General features: G+C 39.9%; 1 protein-coding gene across 1 annotated transcript; it reads left to right on the top strand.

The window, feature by feature from the left end:
- The first annotated feature begins 2455 nt into the window (after window positions 1-2455).
- LOC149302718 (tetraspanin-8-like) lies at window positions 2456-15009 on the top strand. Its single transcript, XM_089482022.1, has 8 exons — window positions 2456-2515; window positions 9126-9188; window positions 10083-10208; window positions 11626-11700; window positions 11793-11888; window positions 13133-13261; window positions 13843-13926; window positions 14956-15009. Exons 1-8 carry the CDS (start codon window positions 2456-2458, stop codon window positions 15007-15009), a joined length of 687 nt encoding a protein of 228 aa, XP_089338148.1.
- Window positions 15010-16245: the final 1236 nt, after the last annotated feature.

The following is a 16245-nucleotide window of genomic DNA, read 5'->3' as shown; positions in this document are numbered from 1 at the left end:
AAAAGCCTTGTTGATGTTTGAGGTCGGAGGAAAATAGGCAGACTGTTGCCTTTCTGGTTTGAGATGACAGAAAGGCAACAGTAACTCAAAAAAACACTTGTTACAACCAAGGTATGCAGTATACCGTCTCTGAACGAACAACACATCAAACCTTGAAGCAGATGGGCTACAGCAGCAGAAGACCTTACCGGGTGCCACTTCAGTCAGCTAAGAAGAGGAAACTGAGGCTACAATTTGCACAGGCTCACCAAAATTGGACAATGGAAGACTGGAAGAATGATGCCTGGTCTAATGAGTCTCAATTCCAGCTGCAACATTCAGATGGTAGGGTCAGACTTTGGCGTAAACAACCTGAAAGCCTGGATCCATCCTGCCTTGTACGGTTCAGGCTGCTGGTGGTGTAATAGTGTGGGGGACATTTTCTTGGCACACTTTGGGTCCCTTGGTACCAAATGAGTATTGTTTAAATGCGAAAGCCGAGTATTATTGCTGGCCATGTCCATCGCTTTATGACTACAGTGTAGCCATCTTCTGATGTCACAAAGCTCACATCATCTCAAACTGGTTTCTTGAACATGGCAATGAGTTCAAGGTACTCCAATGGCCTCCACAGTCACCAGATCTCACTACAATAGAGCACCTTTGGGATGTGGTAGAACAGGAGGTTTGCATCATGGATGTGCAGCCAACAAATCTGCAGCAAATGCGTGATGCCGTCATGTCCATATGGACCAAAATCTCTGAGGAATGTTTCCAGCACCTTGTAGAAATTATACCCCGAAGAATGAAGGCAGTTCTGAAGGCAAAAGGGGGTCCAACTCGGTACTAGCAAGGTGTACCTTTATAAAGTGGCCAGTGAGTGTATATTTAATGGATTATTATTGTTGGGTACAACACAGATAAAGTTGGGACCTTTTTGAAGGTAGTTTTGTTAATACATTTCACTTTATTAAATTGATTTTCCACATATGATATTTCCAGGGAGTGTCCTCTTAGTTAATCCTAGTGGCACCATTTACTATAAAAGCATAGCCATTATGACTAAGTGTTGTTTACTGTGCCAAACTAAAGTAGGCAACCAGTACATTACCTAGTATAAACATTGTATGACTTTTGCACATGATCAAGCATGATCTTATCTGAAGTTCCAAGCATGTTGCAAAAATAATGCCACTCCCCACAACCTGTCTACTATAGACTGTTGTGTCTAACTGCAGCCACTAGTGGCCACCCTTCCCTCGTAGGAGCACCCATTTCTAATCACTTGACACTAGCGGTGTCAGGATTTGCGTATTTGCAGAAAAGTTAGGGGATGTTGATAATTTAACCATTAAAAGAGCTTTACAGGTAAGTCATGATTTAAAATTGGAAAAGTGTAAAGGCAGCAGTAAATAGGTTGACAGAGGTGTTAGCAGAGCAATGGGTAAGTAATATAAGATTGACAGGAACGTTAAACACGGACTGTAAGGGAGCAAGACGCATGTGAGTGAGATCAGCTGAAAGTGAGTTGCAGTAGGCAAGAAGGGATATAATAAGTGTATAAATACAAACTTTAATTGCGTTATGAAAGAGAAAATATGAGCAATGATTTCAAGATGTAGGCCACAGATTAATTAGCAAGAAACATAGGTATACAAATATATACAAATACATGTCGGGACAGTACAAGACACTTTCTAATAACTTGTGCAAGAACAATACATCATCCATTCTGACTTGAAGAAAGAACATTTTCACTTAAAGCAATGAAAAGGGTTAATGCTGCCCCCTCTCCCACCAAAACCATTATGTTAGATTATATCCAGAGACACACAAACATATTAAGGCTTACTGACATACTCAGACACAGACACTCATACTAACACATACTCACCCAGACACTAACACAGCTTAACATACCCAGACACATACACACACCTAAATAAACACAGATACATACACAATAACATACACGGACACATACACACACATAAGCAGACCCACGGACCCACTAACATACCCGGGCACACATACATTTACACAAAATTCATGTACTCACGTATAGTTATATACTATATATGGCATTGCAGTCTAATAGTTAATTGTGATTTTGTCCTGACTAGGCAGTGAAATGGTTGTGTGAGTCATTGTGTATTTAGTTGTGATGGAAACTTGATCTAAATGGTTCTCTTTCTGTTGTACAGTTCATCAAGAAGTGGGCATGCATTATGTGACAATGGTATCAGCAAAACATGATAAGCTTTTATTAGTGGGTCAGTTTGTTTAAAGCAGGTGGAGACAGCACCAGAAGGCATACCTTGAAAGTCAGAGTTAATATTTAGCATAAGGCAGTATTTGCAGACCCACCCTTTACATGTAACACTCTGCATAACCTCTTCTTCTGTTTTTCTCATTGCTGGAGCGTTGCTAATTGAGGAAGACTCGGTTTTAACAGATCCTCAACCTATCGGACAAAATGGCAGGCGTGAACAAATGCCTAAAATATTCCATGTTTGTATTCAACTTTTTGTTTTGGGTAAGTTAAGCTGTTGTCTATTTTTATGAGTCTGTATACATTTATACCTGTATTTGTAGACTGGTTTGTTTTTGTTTTGTTAATATGACAATTCATCCATAGCTGAATAAAACACTGTATGGAAATTAAAACCGCATAATGATAAAATAAAACCAGAAATAGTATATAAAAACATAGAAAAAGTAATATAGATGATTTGCTATTTATGGTCTAAAGCAGATCTGCAAAAGATGAGGTCCACTGAGGTATAGTGTATGGCCTGTTATGAACAGGTTACAGAATACTGTTGCATGTAGGGTTGATACCTTTTACCGACGCATTTCCTAGACAATCTCTGAATTGTTGCTTCTGGGCACTGAAGTAACTACAGGGGTCTAGGGGCCTTGTGCGACCCCTTCTTCCTGTCTCCTCATACAGAATCAAAATAGTTTAGAAACGGCCCTTCCAACCTGGACCTCACCGATTAAGGTTGGAAGGGCCCTTTCTAAACTATTTTGAAATGTTGCCCTGCTGTGAAACGGGAGGTGGGATATATGTATGTGGGTTTGTATATATATATATATATATATATATATATATATATATATATATATATACGTATATGGATGGATGTAAATGTATGGATTTATGGATGGATGTATATGTATGGATGTTTATGTACTTTTGTGTGTGTGTGTAAGCATGGATGTGTGATTGTGTATGTGTGGGAGCATGGATGTGTAATTGTGTATGTGTGAGCATGGATGTGCAATTGTGCAAGTGCGGTGAGATCGAGTGTGTTGACATATGTTGTATGTTGGAAGGGGGCAGGGGGCAAAGAAGGCACAGACCTATTGTGTGGGGGCAATGATGGCACAGACCAGCTGTTGAAGTTGGGGGGCCAGGGGCAATTGTTCTCACCAGGGCCCCATGGTTTCTAGTTATGCCTCTGCTTCTAAGAGAAGCAAGGGCATAACTAGAAACCATATCAGAGGGAAAGGGGGAAGAAAAGAAAAAAACAAAAGATGAGTGAGAGAAGAGGCAATAGAAAAGAAGAGAAAAACAGAGGAGATTAAATAGAAGGAGAGAAGAGAGAAAATAAATCGGAATGAGAGGAGATGGAGGAGAGAAAAGAAGGCAAAGAGGAAAGGAGAGAATGGGAAAGAAGAGAAACAGGACAGAGGGTGGCATGAGTGAGAAGAGGAGAAACAACAAAGGAAAAAGTATAAAGTAAACTGGATGGAGTGACAGATGAGACACACCTGCACACCAATACACAACATACCTTAACACACACAAACCTAGACACTAATACAGACATGACACTCACACTAACACAAACACACGAATATACACACACACACAGCCAGACACTGATACTCAATCACACAAGGACTGACACCCACACAAAAATATTCTGACATTCGCACAGGCACACACACAGACACTCTCTCTAACATGCACATGTGATAACATACCCAGACACTCACGATCACAGACACTTATACGCTAACATACCCAGACACATAAACACACTCAATCACTAATACTAACATACACTCATGCACACACTAACATACCCAGTAACTCCCACTAACACACACAGACAATAACACATACACTCATACTAGCACACGCTAACACACCCTAACACATCCAGGTACTTGCACCCTCATGTAACTAACTTAGACTGAGGCTTCACTTAGGGTATATTCAATGCACCTTGCACATACCGCTTCTTGTTTTCTCATCTGTTTTACCAACATCAGATGATGGGTATGTAGGTACATAAGAGTAAAATGATACAGTTATGCATATTCATTTTTATGCAACTTATGAAAAATATTACATACATTCCTTACAACCATAGAACAATAACAAAACAATATAAAAGTATGACAAGAGTTTCCATTTGAGTGTGTAAGTACGGTAGTTTAATTCATATGCACTTCAATTGGATTGTGGGCAAGGTGAATGAGATGTGCCATTTTAGAGATACTAGAGAGGCTTAGGTAAATTATGCCGTTATAACAGGAATCTTCCTGTGTGCAGGATACTACCGTATTTTTCGCTCCATAAGACGCAGTTTTTTTCCTCCCAAAGTAGGATGAAAAATCAGCCGCGTCTTATGGAGCGAAGATGCATGCAGGCAGGCAGGCAGGCAGGCAGGCAGGGAGGGAGGGAGGGAGGGAGGGGGGGCAACGATATACCGTATTTATCGGCGTATAACACGCACTTTTTTAACTAAAATCCGGAGCTTAAACCCTACCTGCGTGTTATACGCCGATAAATCCGGGGTCGCAACTGAGGCAGGCGGCGGCGGCCGCCAGCAGAGGAGTCCTGGATTTCTGCCAGTCAGGGGGGCCCAAGGGGTGCCGAGCGGTTGCTGAAGACAACCGCTCGGCAACTCTCGGGCCCCTCTGCCTGACAGATATACAGGAATCCTTTGCTGGCGGCAGCCGCCGCCACCGCCGCCACCGCCGCCTGCCTCAGCGCTTCAACTCCTGTGTTGGAAGCGTTTGTCTCGGGTGCCGGCGCTTTACGCTGGGCGCCGGCATATGACGTCAGACGCCGGCGCTCAGCAGTGAAGCGCCGGCACCCGAGACAAACGCCTCACGCTTCCAACACAGGAGTTTAAGGTAAGTGACCGGGGCGGGGGGGGGGAGATCCTGAGAAGGGGGGGTTAGGGAGTTAGAGGGGAGATCCTGAGAAGGGGGGGTTAGGGAGTTAGAGGGGAGATACTGAGAAGGGGGGTTAGGGAGGGAGGTCTTACTGTGTGTGTCTTACTGTGTTTGTGTGTGTGTGTCTTACTGTGTGTGTGTCTTACTGTGTGTGTGTGTCTTACTGTGTGTGTGTGTGTCTCACTGTGTCTGTGTGTGTCTTACTGTGTGTGTGTCTTACTGTGTGTGTGTGTCTTACTGTGTGTGTGTGTGTCTCACTGTGTCTGTGTGTGTCTTACTGTGTGTGTCTTACTGTGTTCATAGCTTATTCAGTTATTGTAATAAATATTTTAGCCCATTTTTTAGCTCAAAATATTTTTTCCTTTTTTTTCTCCTCTAAAATCTAGGTGCGTCTTATCAGCAGGTGCGTCTTATAGAGCGAAAAATACGGTATCTCCCTTGAAGTCTATGAATTGCTTAAAACGCTTTATTATTAAAACGGTAGATCAGGTGTGCATACGTGTATTGCATGCATATGTGTAACATTAATGTTCATTGAATTTTGGAAATATGTTCATATCTGCTTAATGTGAAAGGGTTAACATGAAAAAACAATTATGAAATCATGCGCAAATAAGTATGTATGGAGGCTAGCAGCACCGTTTTACTGGGGAGCATTTCGAATGAAAGATGACCCTCAGCAATGCTGCTAGAATAGTCCCCTCCTCTATAAACTTTTTAACATCGAAATATCTTGAAATGTTTTTCTTTCAGTTCCATAGTCAAATGTTAAAACAGATTTAAATTACACTCCACACCTACATTCTGTAAACAGCAGGCTCAAGTGTATTCTGGCTTTCTTGTGTTAAATTCAGCCACTTGGCATACTCAAATCTAATTGTGATTCTGTGGTTAATCTTACAATAGTGTGGGCCAGCCTCCGTGGCCAACTGAAATACCATTCTACCCTTTCCTGTTAGTTAATGTGTTTACACCTGGCTGGATAGGATGAATTAACTCTTTTGTCTGCCAAAAAAACCGATGAATAGAGGTTAGCTTGGCTTTGCCAACTAAGAAGTCAGGTAAGGAGAGAATAAACAATATGACTAAACTACCTTTATAATTGGAGCAAAGGGTTTTACTGAATGCAAAAGTAGGTTTTAAACTTTTTATTTTGTTTACAATTTAAAAACCAGTTGACATACAACCAGTATGGAAACACTACAATAAAAACCTAGAGAGGGGGCTGCTTCTACGAGTTTACAATCTAAGGATACATAGAAAGAGACGGAGCTTTTGAAAAGGCGGCTGGACCATTTCTCGTGGTTCTCTAAACACAGTTTGGTGAAAATTTGGTGCAGCCAGTATGTATGCATTCAAATTAGCCAAAGACATGCTAGTGCGCATGGATGCCCCACCCCCACCTCACCCAATAATTCCAGAGGGCTTAATGAGGATTCAGGGGGGTATAAAAAGACATCTGTATACCAGAGAAGCATCCATGTTAATTTCATGATAATCCATGAAAAATATTTACATTGGCAACAGCCTGCCAGCATTCAAAACAAGGTTACCAGACGTTAAACCGGGAAGTGCAATAATAAATATTATTATAGGCTACACTATGATGATCAAGATAAAGATATAACTGAGCTATTTATGAGCGCACAGTTATCAATGCAACCAAATAAACTGACAGACTTTTTTTTCTTGATTCAGAGACCACATTTTGTTAGAGTGGTAAAAACTAGACTTGTGCATTCGTCTTCGGGCAAACATAAAAACGAACACGAAGAGTGCGTTTTCGTGTTCGTTCCGAAGAGAAGACAGCGGCGGTAAAACGTAGGCGAAGACGAAGACACACACCACGAAGATCTTCGTGATTGTCTTCGTCTACCATTCTTCCCCCCCCCCCTTCTAACTTACCTTGGCATCGCGGCAGTTCACGGAAGTGGAAATCCGCAGGTTCGCCGTCACGGGTTACAGGGCAGTGCGAATGAGCCTATTGGTCGCCTACAGGGACCTCTTCTGGCATCAACCAATTGGTTGGAAGACCCTGCAGGTGACCAATAGGCTCACTCGCACGGTCTTTGTAAGTTAACCCCTGACAGCGAACCTATGGATTTCCAGTGGCATCTGCAGGGTAAGTTGCAGCATTGGGGTTTTAAAACCCCAATGCTGCAACTTACCCGGCACATCCCACTGGTCTCCCTCCCTGTTCAATTAGTTAAATGTCCGTAAGAGCGACTTTATTGGTCGCTCATACGGACATTTAACCCGGCACAGACTAACTAATTGAACAGGGAGGGAGACCAGTGGGATGTGCCGGGTAAATTGCAGCATTGAGGTTTTAAAACCCCAATGCTGCAACTTACCCTGCAGATGCCACTGGTCTTTAACTAATTGAACAGGGAGGGAGACCAGTGGCATCTGCAGGGTAAGTTGCAGCACTGGGGTTTTAAAACCTCAATGCTGCAACTTACCCGGCACATCCCACCGGTCTCCCTTCCTGTTCAATTAGTTAAATGTCCCTACGAGCGACTTTATTGGTCGCTCATACGGATATTTAACCCGGCACAGACTAACTAATTGAACAGGGAGGGAGACCAGTGGGATGTGCTGGGTAAGTTGCAGCATTGAGGTTTTAAAACCCCAATGCTGCAACTTACCCTGCAGATGCCACTGGTCTCCCTCCCTGTTCAATTAGTTAAATGTCCGTACGAGCGACTTTATTGGTCGCTCATACGGATATTTAACCCGGCACAGACTAACTAATTGAACAGGGAGGGAGACCAGTGGGATGTGCTGGGTAAGTTGCAGCATTGGGGTTTTAAAACCCCAATGCTGCAACTTACCCGGCACATCCCACTGGTCTCCCTCCCTGTTCAATTAGTTAAATGTCCGTAAGAGCGACTTTATTGGTCGCTCATACGGACATTTAACCCGGCACAGACTAACTAATTGAACAGGGAGGGAGACCAGTGGGATGTGCCGGGTAAATTGCAGCATTGAGGTTTTAAAACCCCAATGCTGCAACTTACCCTGCAGATGCCACTGGTCTTTAACTAATTGAACAGGGAGGGAGACCAGTGGCATCTGCAGGGTAAGTTGCAGCATTGGCGTTTTAAAACCTCAATGCTGCAACTTACCCGGCACATCCCACTGGTCTCCCTTCCTGTTCAATTAGTTAAATGTCCGTACGAGCGACTTTATTGGTCGCTCGTACGGACATTTAACCTGGCACAGACTAACTAATTGAACAGGGAGGGAGACCAGTGGCATCGGCAGGGTAAGTTGCAGCATTGGCATTTTAAAACCTCAATGCTGCAACTTACCCGGCAGATCCCACTGGTCTCCCTGTTCTATCAGTTAATAAATGCTAGAACAGGGAGACCAGTGGGATCTGCCGGACAAGTTACGGCACCAGGAGTTTACCAGTCTGTATGAGCGACCCTATTGGTCGCCAGCAGGGGGCTCGTCTGCCATCAACCAAAGGCAGACGAGCCCCCTGCTGACGACCAATAGAGTTGCTCATACGGACATTTAAACTCCTGGCGCCAGAGCGGCTTTAACCCCGTATTAACCCCTTAACCGGGGAAAACGAAGAAAAAACGAACACGAAGAATGGCCACGAATATTCGCCCGAAGAGAAGACAGGACCAGGCGAATATTCGCGGAATACGAAGTTTTTTCCCGAAGACGAGCATGAAGACGAACACGAAGAGCCCCCTGGTGCCCAAGTCTAGTAAAAACTAACCCATACTAGCCTTTCTTCGTTATTTCATGAAAACGTGTATCAGGGTCTTAGGTCCAGAAAGTATTTTTTCACTATTAGCATGGTGGATAAGACCTCAGCAGTTGGGGAAAGGTTTAAAGTCCTATAATGAGTAGAAAAACAATATTTTATTATTTTATATGTCATTAACTTCTGCTTTTATGAGACAATGATTATTACTGCACTTGTTTTCTAGATATGTGGCTGTGTTATTTTGGGTGTCTCCATATGGCTTCGTGTCAGTAAAAATGCTCAAGAAGTAAGTATTTTTTATTCCTATATGTTAGAATTTTTTTATGGTTTAAAATGTCTTTATAACCACCATGGCAGCATTTTCCTCCTTCACTCTTTATGAGCTATCCAGTGCAATGCAGTCTGTTTTATAGTTAACAATCTATAGAACAAGAAGAATAAGTGAACAAAACTATTTACAACTTTATAAAGATAACCCAGGTTATTGATAACATTAAGCATATTTTTCCTAGTACGTGCCTCCAAATCTATGGCTCAAAAAGAGCCAGTAAAGAAGATTGCAGGATATAATTATGTTTTTTCTTATTTTTTTGGTGTGTCTTCTGAGCTCTACATTTATGCAAGTGCTCTGGGTATCCAATTAAGGGCACAGGTTGAGCAATTAATAATTCACCATTTGGGGAAACATGATGCCCACTTAAGCACCTTCTCCCATCCAATACAGAATTGGATAGGGGAGTAAAGTAACGGATGATGAAACTCTCCAGGAGGGCATTACTGGGCACCTTTGTTGTGGGATGAGGGTTACAAATATATAAAATCAGTGTGTGGTACCTTCCCATCCCATATGCCATTGGGTGGGATAATTAGATGAAAATAAAAAATCCTCACATAATCTTTACCTGATCCCTGATTGACCGCTGTATTGAATGAACACAAAAGGAGTGTGTATCATAATTGAATTAGTATTCCTAGGTCACACATACACGCCACATCCTGCCACATCCTGCCACATCCACGTATGGGGTTCACTTTCCCTTCCATCTATATCATGGCAAAATATACATCTTAACAGATAATAATAATTTATTAGTCTACAGACTTTGCTTGGAGCTCTTTTGTCTATATTATTGTGAAGTATAATGGTTTTCTTTTTCTCTGTGATGATGATTTGTCGTAGGAGTTCAATATACAAGGAATGAATTCAGCCATTGACCTTATGATAGCAGTGGGATCCATAATTATGGTTTTAGGATTTTTTGGATGCTGTGGAGCCGTAAGAGAAAGTCGTTGCCTGCTGCTTCTGGTTAGTAAATAACCATAAGACCATACACCATTATTTAGCTATTCATGTAATAGCGATATAAAGGGCTTTTCATGATAAATAACTGTTTGGTGTGCAATCTGAACAAAAAACACACATAAGGAAAATAAAATATTATATTTTTATATTTTTATCCAGGGACTCCTGTAATCCCAAAAGACAACAAGCACAAGGCAGGAATTATTTAATCTTCCCATAAAGGCATCTAGAGGTTTCTTTAGAACTGTGGGTGGAAATTTGCAAATGAACCAATGGTATAGTGTAGTAATGTATTGTTTTTTTTTATCTAACAGTACTAGTCTATACCTTCTTTGTGTTCCTTTGCACACACACATCTCTAAGGAGGCCTCTAGCTGCTTTTATTTATTCTGGGATTATTAGATTATTTCTCTATTGTTCTTAATGTGTAATCTGCATGGCCTTTTTTTAGCAAATGCACAACTGTCAATTCCTAACACAAAAAGAATCCCAAAACACCTCTTACATATATTTGCATCATATCGATTCCATGGTGTATATTGGGATCATATCCTTAAACTAGGGAAACTCCTCATAAATTGTACACTTAGAAGAAAAAAAGAGTTTGAAACAAGCCCTTCTAATATAAAATATATTTTGTAAATGTAACCTCCCTTTCCCCTTCGGTTCTCCTTTATCAAGGGGCCGCTCCTTGAGAAAGGAGAACCACAACGGCGTAGGGGAAGTGGAGGTTACATTTACAAAATGGGTAAGCACTGTAGCACTTTATGGTAATACTTAATAGCTATGGTCGGATTATCTATGCATATATGCGATTTGCAATGGAATAATATGTTGTAATCGATACAGGTCATGGTGTTGTTTTTGTGCACTCCATAGTGAGTAATTGATGCGACAACACCCTAGTCTGATTGATATTACTGCCATAAGGCATACAGGCCACTTTATGTATACAATTTTAGTACCTTCACATGCTCGGATTAGTCTCTAGGAGACTTTCTTGTCCAATATTTGAGTGCTGTATGTGTTTTTAAATCTTAGTATAATAAAGAAATATATTTTATATTAGGATTATGTCCGTTATCAAGACACAGTCTTATATTTACTCCCTATCACCCTTTTCAAATATATATATATAAAAAAATATATATTTTGTGGAGTGCTTGATTTGTAAATTTCTGATGAGCAATTGCCTGCCTGCATTCAGGACAGTAGTCTGCCTGCACATGACTGCTATGGAATAAATAGTTTGAAAATAGACAATTCGATAATTTAGTTAAAAAATACATAATAAGAAATTTGCTGACACTTTTAAAATGCTAAATGGTTAGCAGTGTTTTTGTGTGGCAATCTCACAGTTCAAAATGTTTTAAAAATGAACAAGCTAAAATTGTATGTTTTGCTACTGTTTCGCCTGCAGTTCTTTATTGGACTATTTCTGATCCTGGCACTTCAAGTTACAGCAGGAGTTTTGGGAGTTGTATATAAACCCAAGGTATGTTGGATCTGCTTTAACATCTGCTACCCATTTTATGCTCACTGCAATGTCATTGGAATTTAATATTTGCTATATTTTTTCTTTTTTAGATTGAAGCAGAAATTAACAAAACAATGCAGGGATACCTACCATTAAATAATCAGCCAGAAAGTTTCAAGGACAAATTATACACTATTCAACAAGAGGTAAGAACACAAGGCCAACAGGCGCCTGCATGAAGCAGAGGACAAAAATTGTGACCAACGTAGCCACTTAATCTCACATTGATAACCCCCCTGCTCGGGTGCACCAACACCAACATGTTACAAATGAAATTCACTCTCCGAATCCAATGCAGTGCAGATTTAATAAATAACATTAAGCTGGGTTTAAAAATTGTATGATGAATGATAACAGGGAGAAGTTAGGAGTAAAAGGGCACCCTCTGGGGTACATTTTAAATCAGCCCAACCTATCTTTCGGATGACTCCAGGACCACCATATATATACACATATACTTCCCCAGGAACCTCCAGCACATGTTCGGTCACGATGGGAAAATTTGATGGACTCTTACAGGGACCACCTGGTCAGAATCTAGGTCTCGGTCTCATAATTTAACATAATAGGGGTCAGAGGGTGAAGAGGACTTAATGTTGTTTATTAAATACAAAAAAGGAGCCACATGTAGTATGTGCTCAGTGCAGAAACTGAGTTCTTACTTGTTTTTAATTATATTACTTGAAGACTCCTTTTCCACTTGGATCAAATATTAATTGCACTTCTTACCAGATCCGTCATTTTATTCTTTGCTCATTTAATCACACAAGATCAACGCGGAAATGGTTAAGATAGTTTTTCAAAAAAATTATGAATAAGGCATACATTTACATCATTAATTCTTTCCAGGAAGGTTTGGACACAGAACAGTGCCAGAAATGAGGTTTCTGTAGTTATTTAAGTGTTAAATTAACAGAATAATTGGAACTTTGGGGTCAAAAGAAACATTGAAGACACAGGCTATGTATGACCTGTTATTTTGACAATAATCGACAATGGGCGATTGTTCTCATGAAAAGGTTAGGAGGTTTTTCGGGATCAGAAAAGAACAAATCCATGTGATAATGATTTTGTACTATTATTGGTAGGCTAAATAGATGTCTGTTCATTGAAGCCAAATGTAAGCCCCAAGTAGAAACAATTTTGCAAGGTTTTCACAAGAAATTATACTCATAAGGTTTGACATATATGTAAAGGGTCTTATTGATTTCTATGATATTCACCACATATTTGTCTACACTGTAGTACGTTACAGTTCTTCCAGTTCTCACATTTACCATGAAATCATGTGAGCATTAAAAAAAGAACTTTATAACAGAAATATAGCAGTCTACTAAATTATAACCTGCAAAATGATGTTAATAATATTTCTTCTTCTTTTTTTCTGTAGAATAAGTGCTGTGGTCTTGTTTACGGTTATAAAGACTGGCTTAATTCCATCCCTCAGTCTTGTGTGTGTACTCAAGCAAATGATATCAACGAATGCGTTACAGTTTCTGGGAAAATTGTTTACAAACAGGTAAATATGGGATCCAGAATCAAAGGGTATTTCTTTTACCATCCTGAAACAGGGTGCAGTTTAACTGTTAGACTAGAGGTCTACCCACTGGGATTAAATAGCGCAACCTATACATTTTGAAGCATACTACTTTAGATAAAGTAATAGTATTCATATAGATGAACCCTGCTGAATAATAATGAATTGGATCATTTGATATACATCACATTATTTATTATGATAAACCTAAGAAAATCACCAACAATTCTTGGAGGGGGCTTGATCCAACCCAGCATTTAACATAAAAGGTCATTGCAGAAGAATGTTATTGAGGAGCTAGATCCTTGTAGTATCTCTCTTAACCTAGCAGAATTTTCTATTGGCTTGTAAACTGTACATGATGGGGGGAAACTTATAGTGACTTGTGGTACGTAATGGATTTAGATAAACACTTATCTCCTCCTTTACAAATATAGGTTTAATTTTTGTATGAAGAAACCATTAGCCAAAACAATCCTGTGTTAATAGCAAACTAATACAATAATACTGTATATCTCATTGAAATGAATTTTTTTATATTGTTTTTTTTTTTTTCTCCACAGCCATGTTACACTGTGTTTGTTGACTCCTTAAAGAATAACATGGGGATCATTATTGGAATAGCTTTCGGACTGGCAGTGGTGGAGGTATGTCATCATGATATTATTGATGTCAGACAGGTAACATGATTACGTCTACAGTAAAACAGCTTGGTTTAAAATTAACTGTGATGGAGACACATAAATGTGAAAGTAGCATTACTTTTTAATTAGACATATTCAGTAAAGCTTACAATGCACAGAAAGGATTCACCATTCTTTTATCGTCTAAATTCCACATTTTCATTGATTTCAACAAGGATTGATCTCACAAGTCCAAATCATAACAAGCATACCATTCAACTCTGTTGTAAGTGCAGACTCCAACAGTTTCCATCTCAACAAGGACCAAGTTGGCCCTCAAATCTTTTAATAACGTCTGAGAATTTATATTTTAGATCTATACTTGGACCAACTCAACCCCTGGTGAATGCACTCGTGTGTATATTCTGCACCCTTAAGTTATTAGCCATTGATACTGCTTTAACTTTATAAATAAATAAAGACAATAAGAATATTAGCACTGTGTAATAAAATTCTCAAGGTTATCTATACGATATGAAATCTTTCTGCGCGATGAATGCTAATACTTGGTGGTAACAATTCATTTCCTTGGGGAAATTCCTAATACAAAGTCATGTGATGTAATTTCACTTTTCTATGGGTAATTATGGTCCTATGAGATTACTTTTACAAATATTTACAATGTTTAAATTCTTAGATTTTCTCAGAGTAATAAAATATCAGGCAATTAATTCAGTAGGCCTTTATTTTATCTGTGTTGCTTACTGTTTGTTTGCAGTTATGGAGAGACAATCAGGAATCTGTTTTGCAAAATAATATAAGGGAGGCTGCCATGTTCTAAATGATCTCCTATTGTAAGCTTTAGTCTGCTGTAACAAAGCATGTAGAGTCCAGGATGGATGTTACAACTTCCTACTTGGGCTGACAGTCGGATTCACAGTTTTATCGTTACCGTGGGATAATAGGATTATGGGAAATAAAATGTGCACAGAATGCCCTTTTAATGTTTCTTTGTGTGTTGATATTTTGTGTTTTTTTTTCCACTTTTCACAGCTTTTTGGCCTTGGTTTCTCAATGGCTTTGTACTGCCAGATCGGGAAAAAATAAGGAGACTCAGTGCTTCACTAAGAATTTCCACAATTCTTTATCTGTCTTTTATATCAACAGAGTCACAAAAAAGTCATATATGTGTGTGTGTGTATATATATATATATATATATATATATATATATATATATATACTCACCTTTTAAGTTAACAGCTGCTAAAAACACAGTTCTACTCATTTCGTAAGGATGTTAGTTCAAATAAACTTTCTTGGATGCCATATTATTACATATGTATGTACTATATTTGAGAAAATCATGTTTACTTTTCTTATTCTAATAAATGTGATGCTGTGTTGAAGCACATCATAAACAAATGCTCTTGTATATCTTGTGCTGCTTACTAAAAAAATAGATTACTAAAAGAAAGAATATTGCTTAATGTGCAAGGTCATTTCAGTGTGAATTAAAAGTAGTTTACACAAAATAGAAAATTAGGAAGGCCGAATTTTACTGGGGAAAGTGTTCATACAAACATTCAATAGTTTGTAAGGCATTCAATTAATTCTATTTGTTTATACTGTAGGTCTCATAATACAACCTTTTGTCAGTTAGTTGTGTGTGACAAGGAATACCCTATGATGTCACAACACACCCCACATAATGTGGTGTCATCAACTGATGGTGTCTGGACCCAGGGCCGGCCCAAGACATAGTGCCACCTGGGGCAAAGTTTGAAATGCTGCCCCCCCCCCACACTGCCGACACCACTGCTCATTATCTACCCTTCCTCTCCCTGCCTTCTCATTATCTACCCTCCTCCCTCCCTATTATCTACCCTATTCCCCCGCTTTGTACTTCAGTTACCTTCTAGCAGTCCTGCGGCGAGAGTCTCTCTGCTCTGCCGCGGTGCGCACTGCTTTACTGCTGAGCGCCGGAAATGACGTCATATTCTGGCACTCAGCATTACAAGCCGGCACCGGGACCGAGCTAGAGGGCTTGCAGAGGAGAGAGGGGCGCCGAGCGGGTACTGAAAACTTGATAAGCGAAAACCACTCGGCGCCCCTCTCCTCCGCTTCAAAAAAAAAAGGCGATTGGGGCAATTGCCCCACTCTGCTCCATGGCAGGGCCGGCCCTGTCTGGACCTGTGCATAAAGGCACATGTGCTTGATTACGGTACTGGGCCCTGGAAAGTTAGTTAAGTGTGAATTTCATTTCATCTTATTACACCAATACAATAAAAATACAAGCCTGCAGCCATAAACAGATGAAAATTGTTATTTACGAAACATAATCA

Source organism: Sceloporus occidentalis, unplaced genomic scaffold (assembly GCF_023333645.1).
Source record: "Sceloporus occidentalis isolate IW3139 unplaced genomic scaffold, rSceOcc1.0.p SCAF_17, whole genome shotgun sequence".
Taxonomy (NCBI): Eukaryota; Metazoa; Chordata; class Lepidosauria; order Squamata; family Phrynosomatidae; genus Sceloporus; species Sceloporus occidentalis.
Note: the sequence above shows the minus strand (reverse complement) of the source record. Positions and strands in the feature narration are given on the sequence as shown.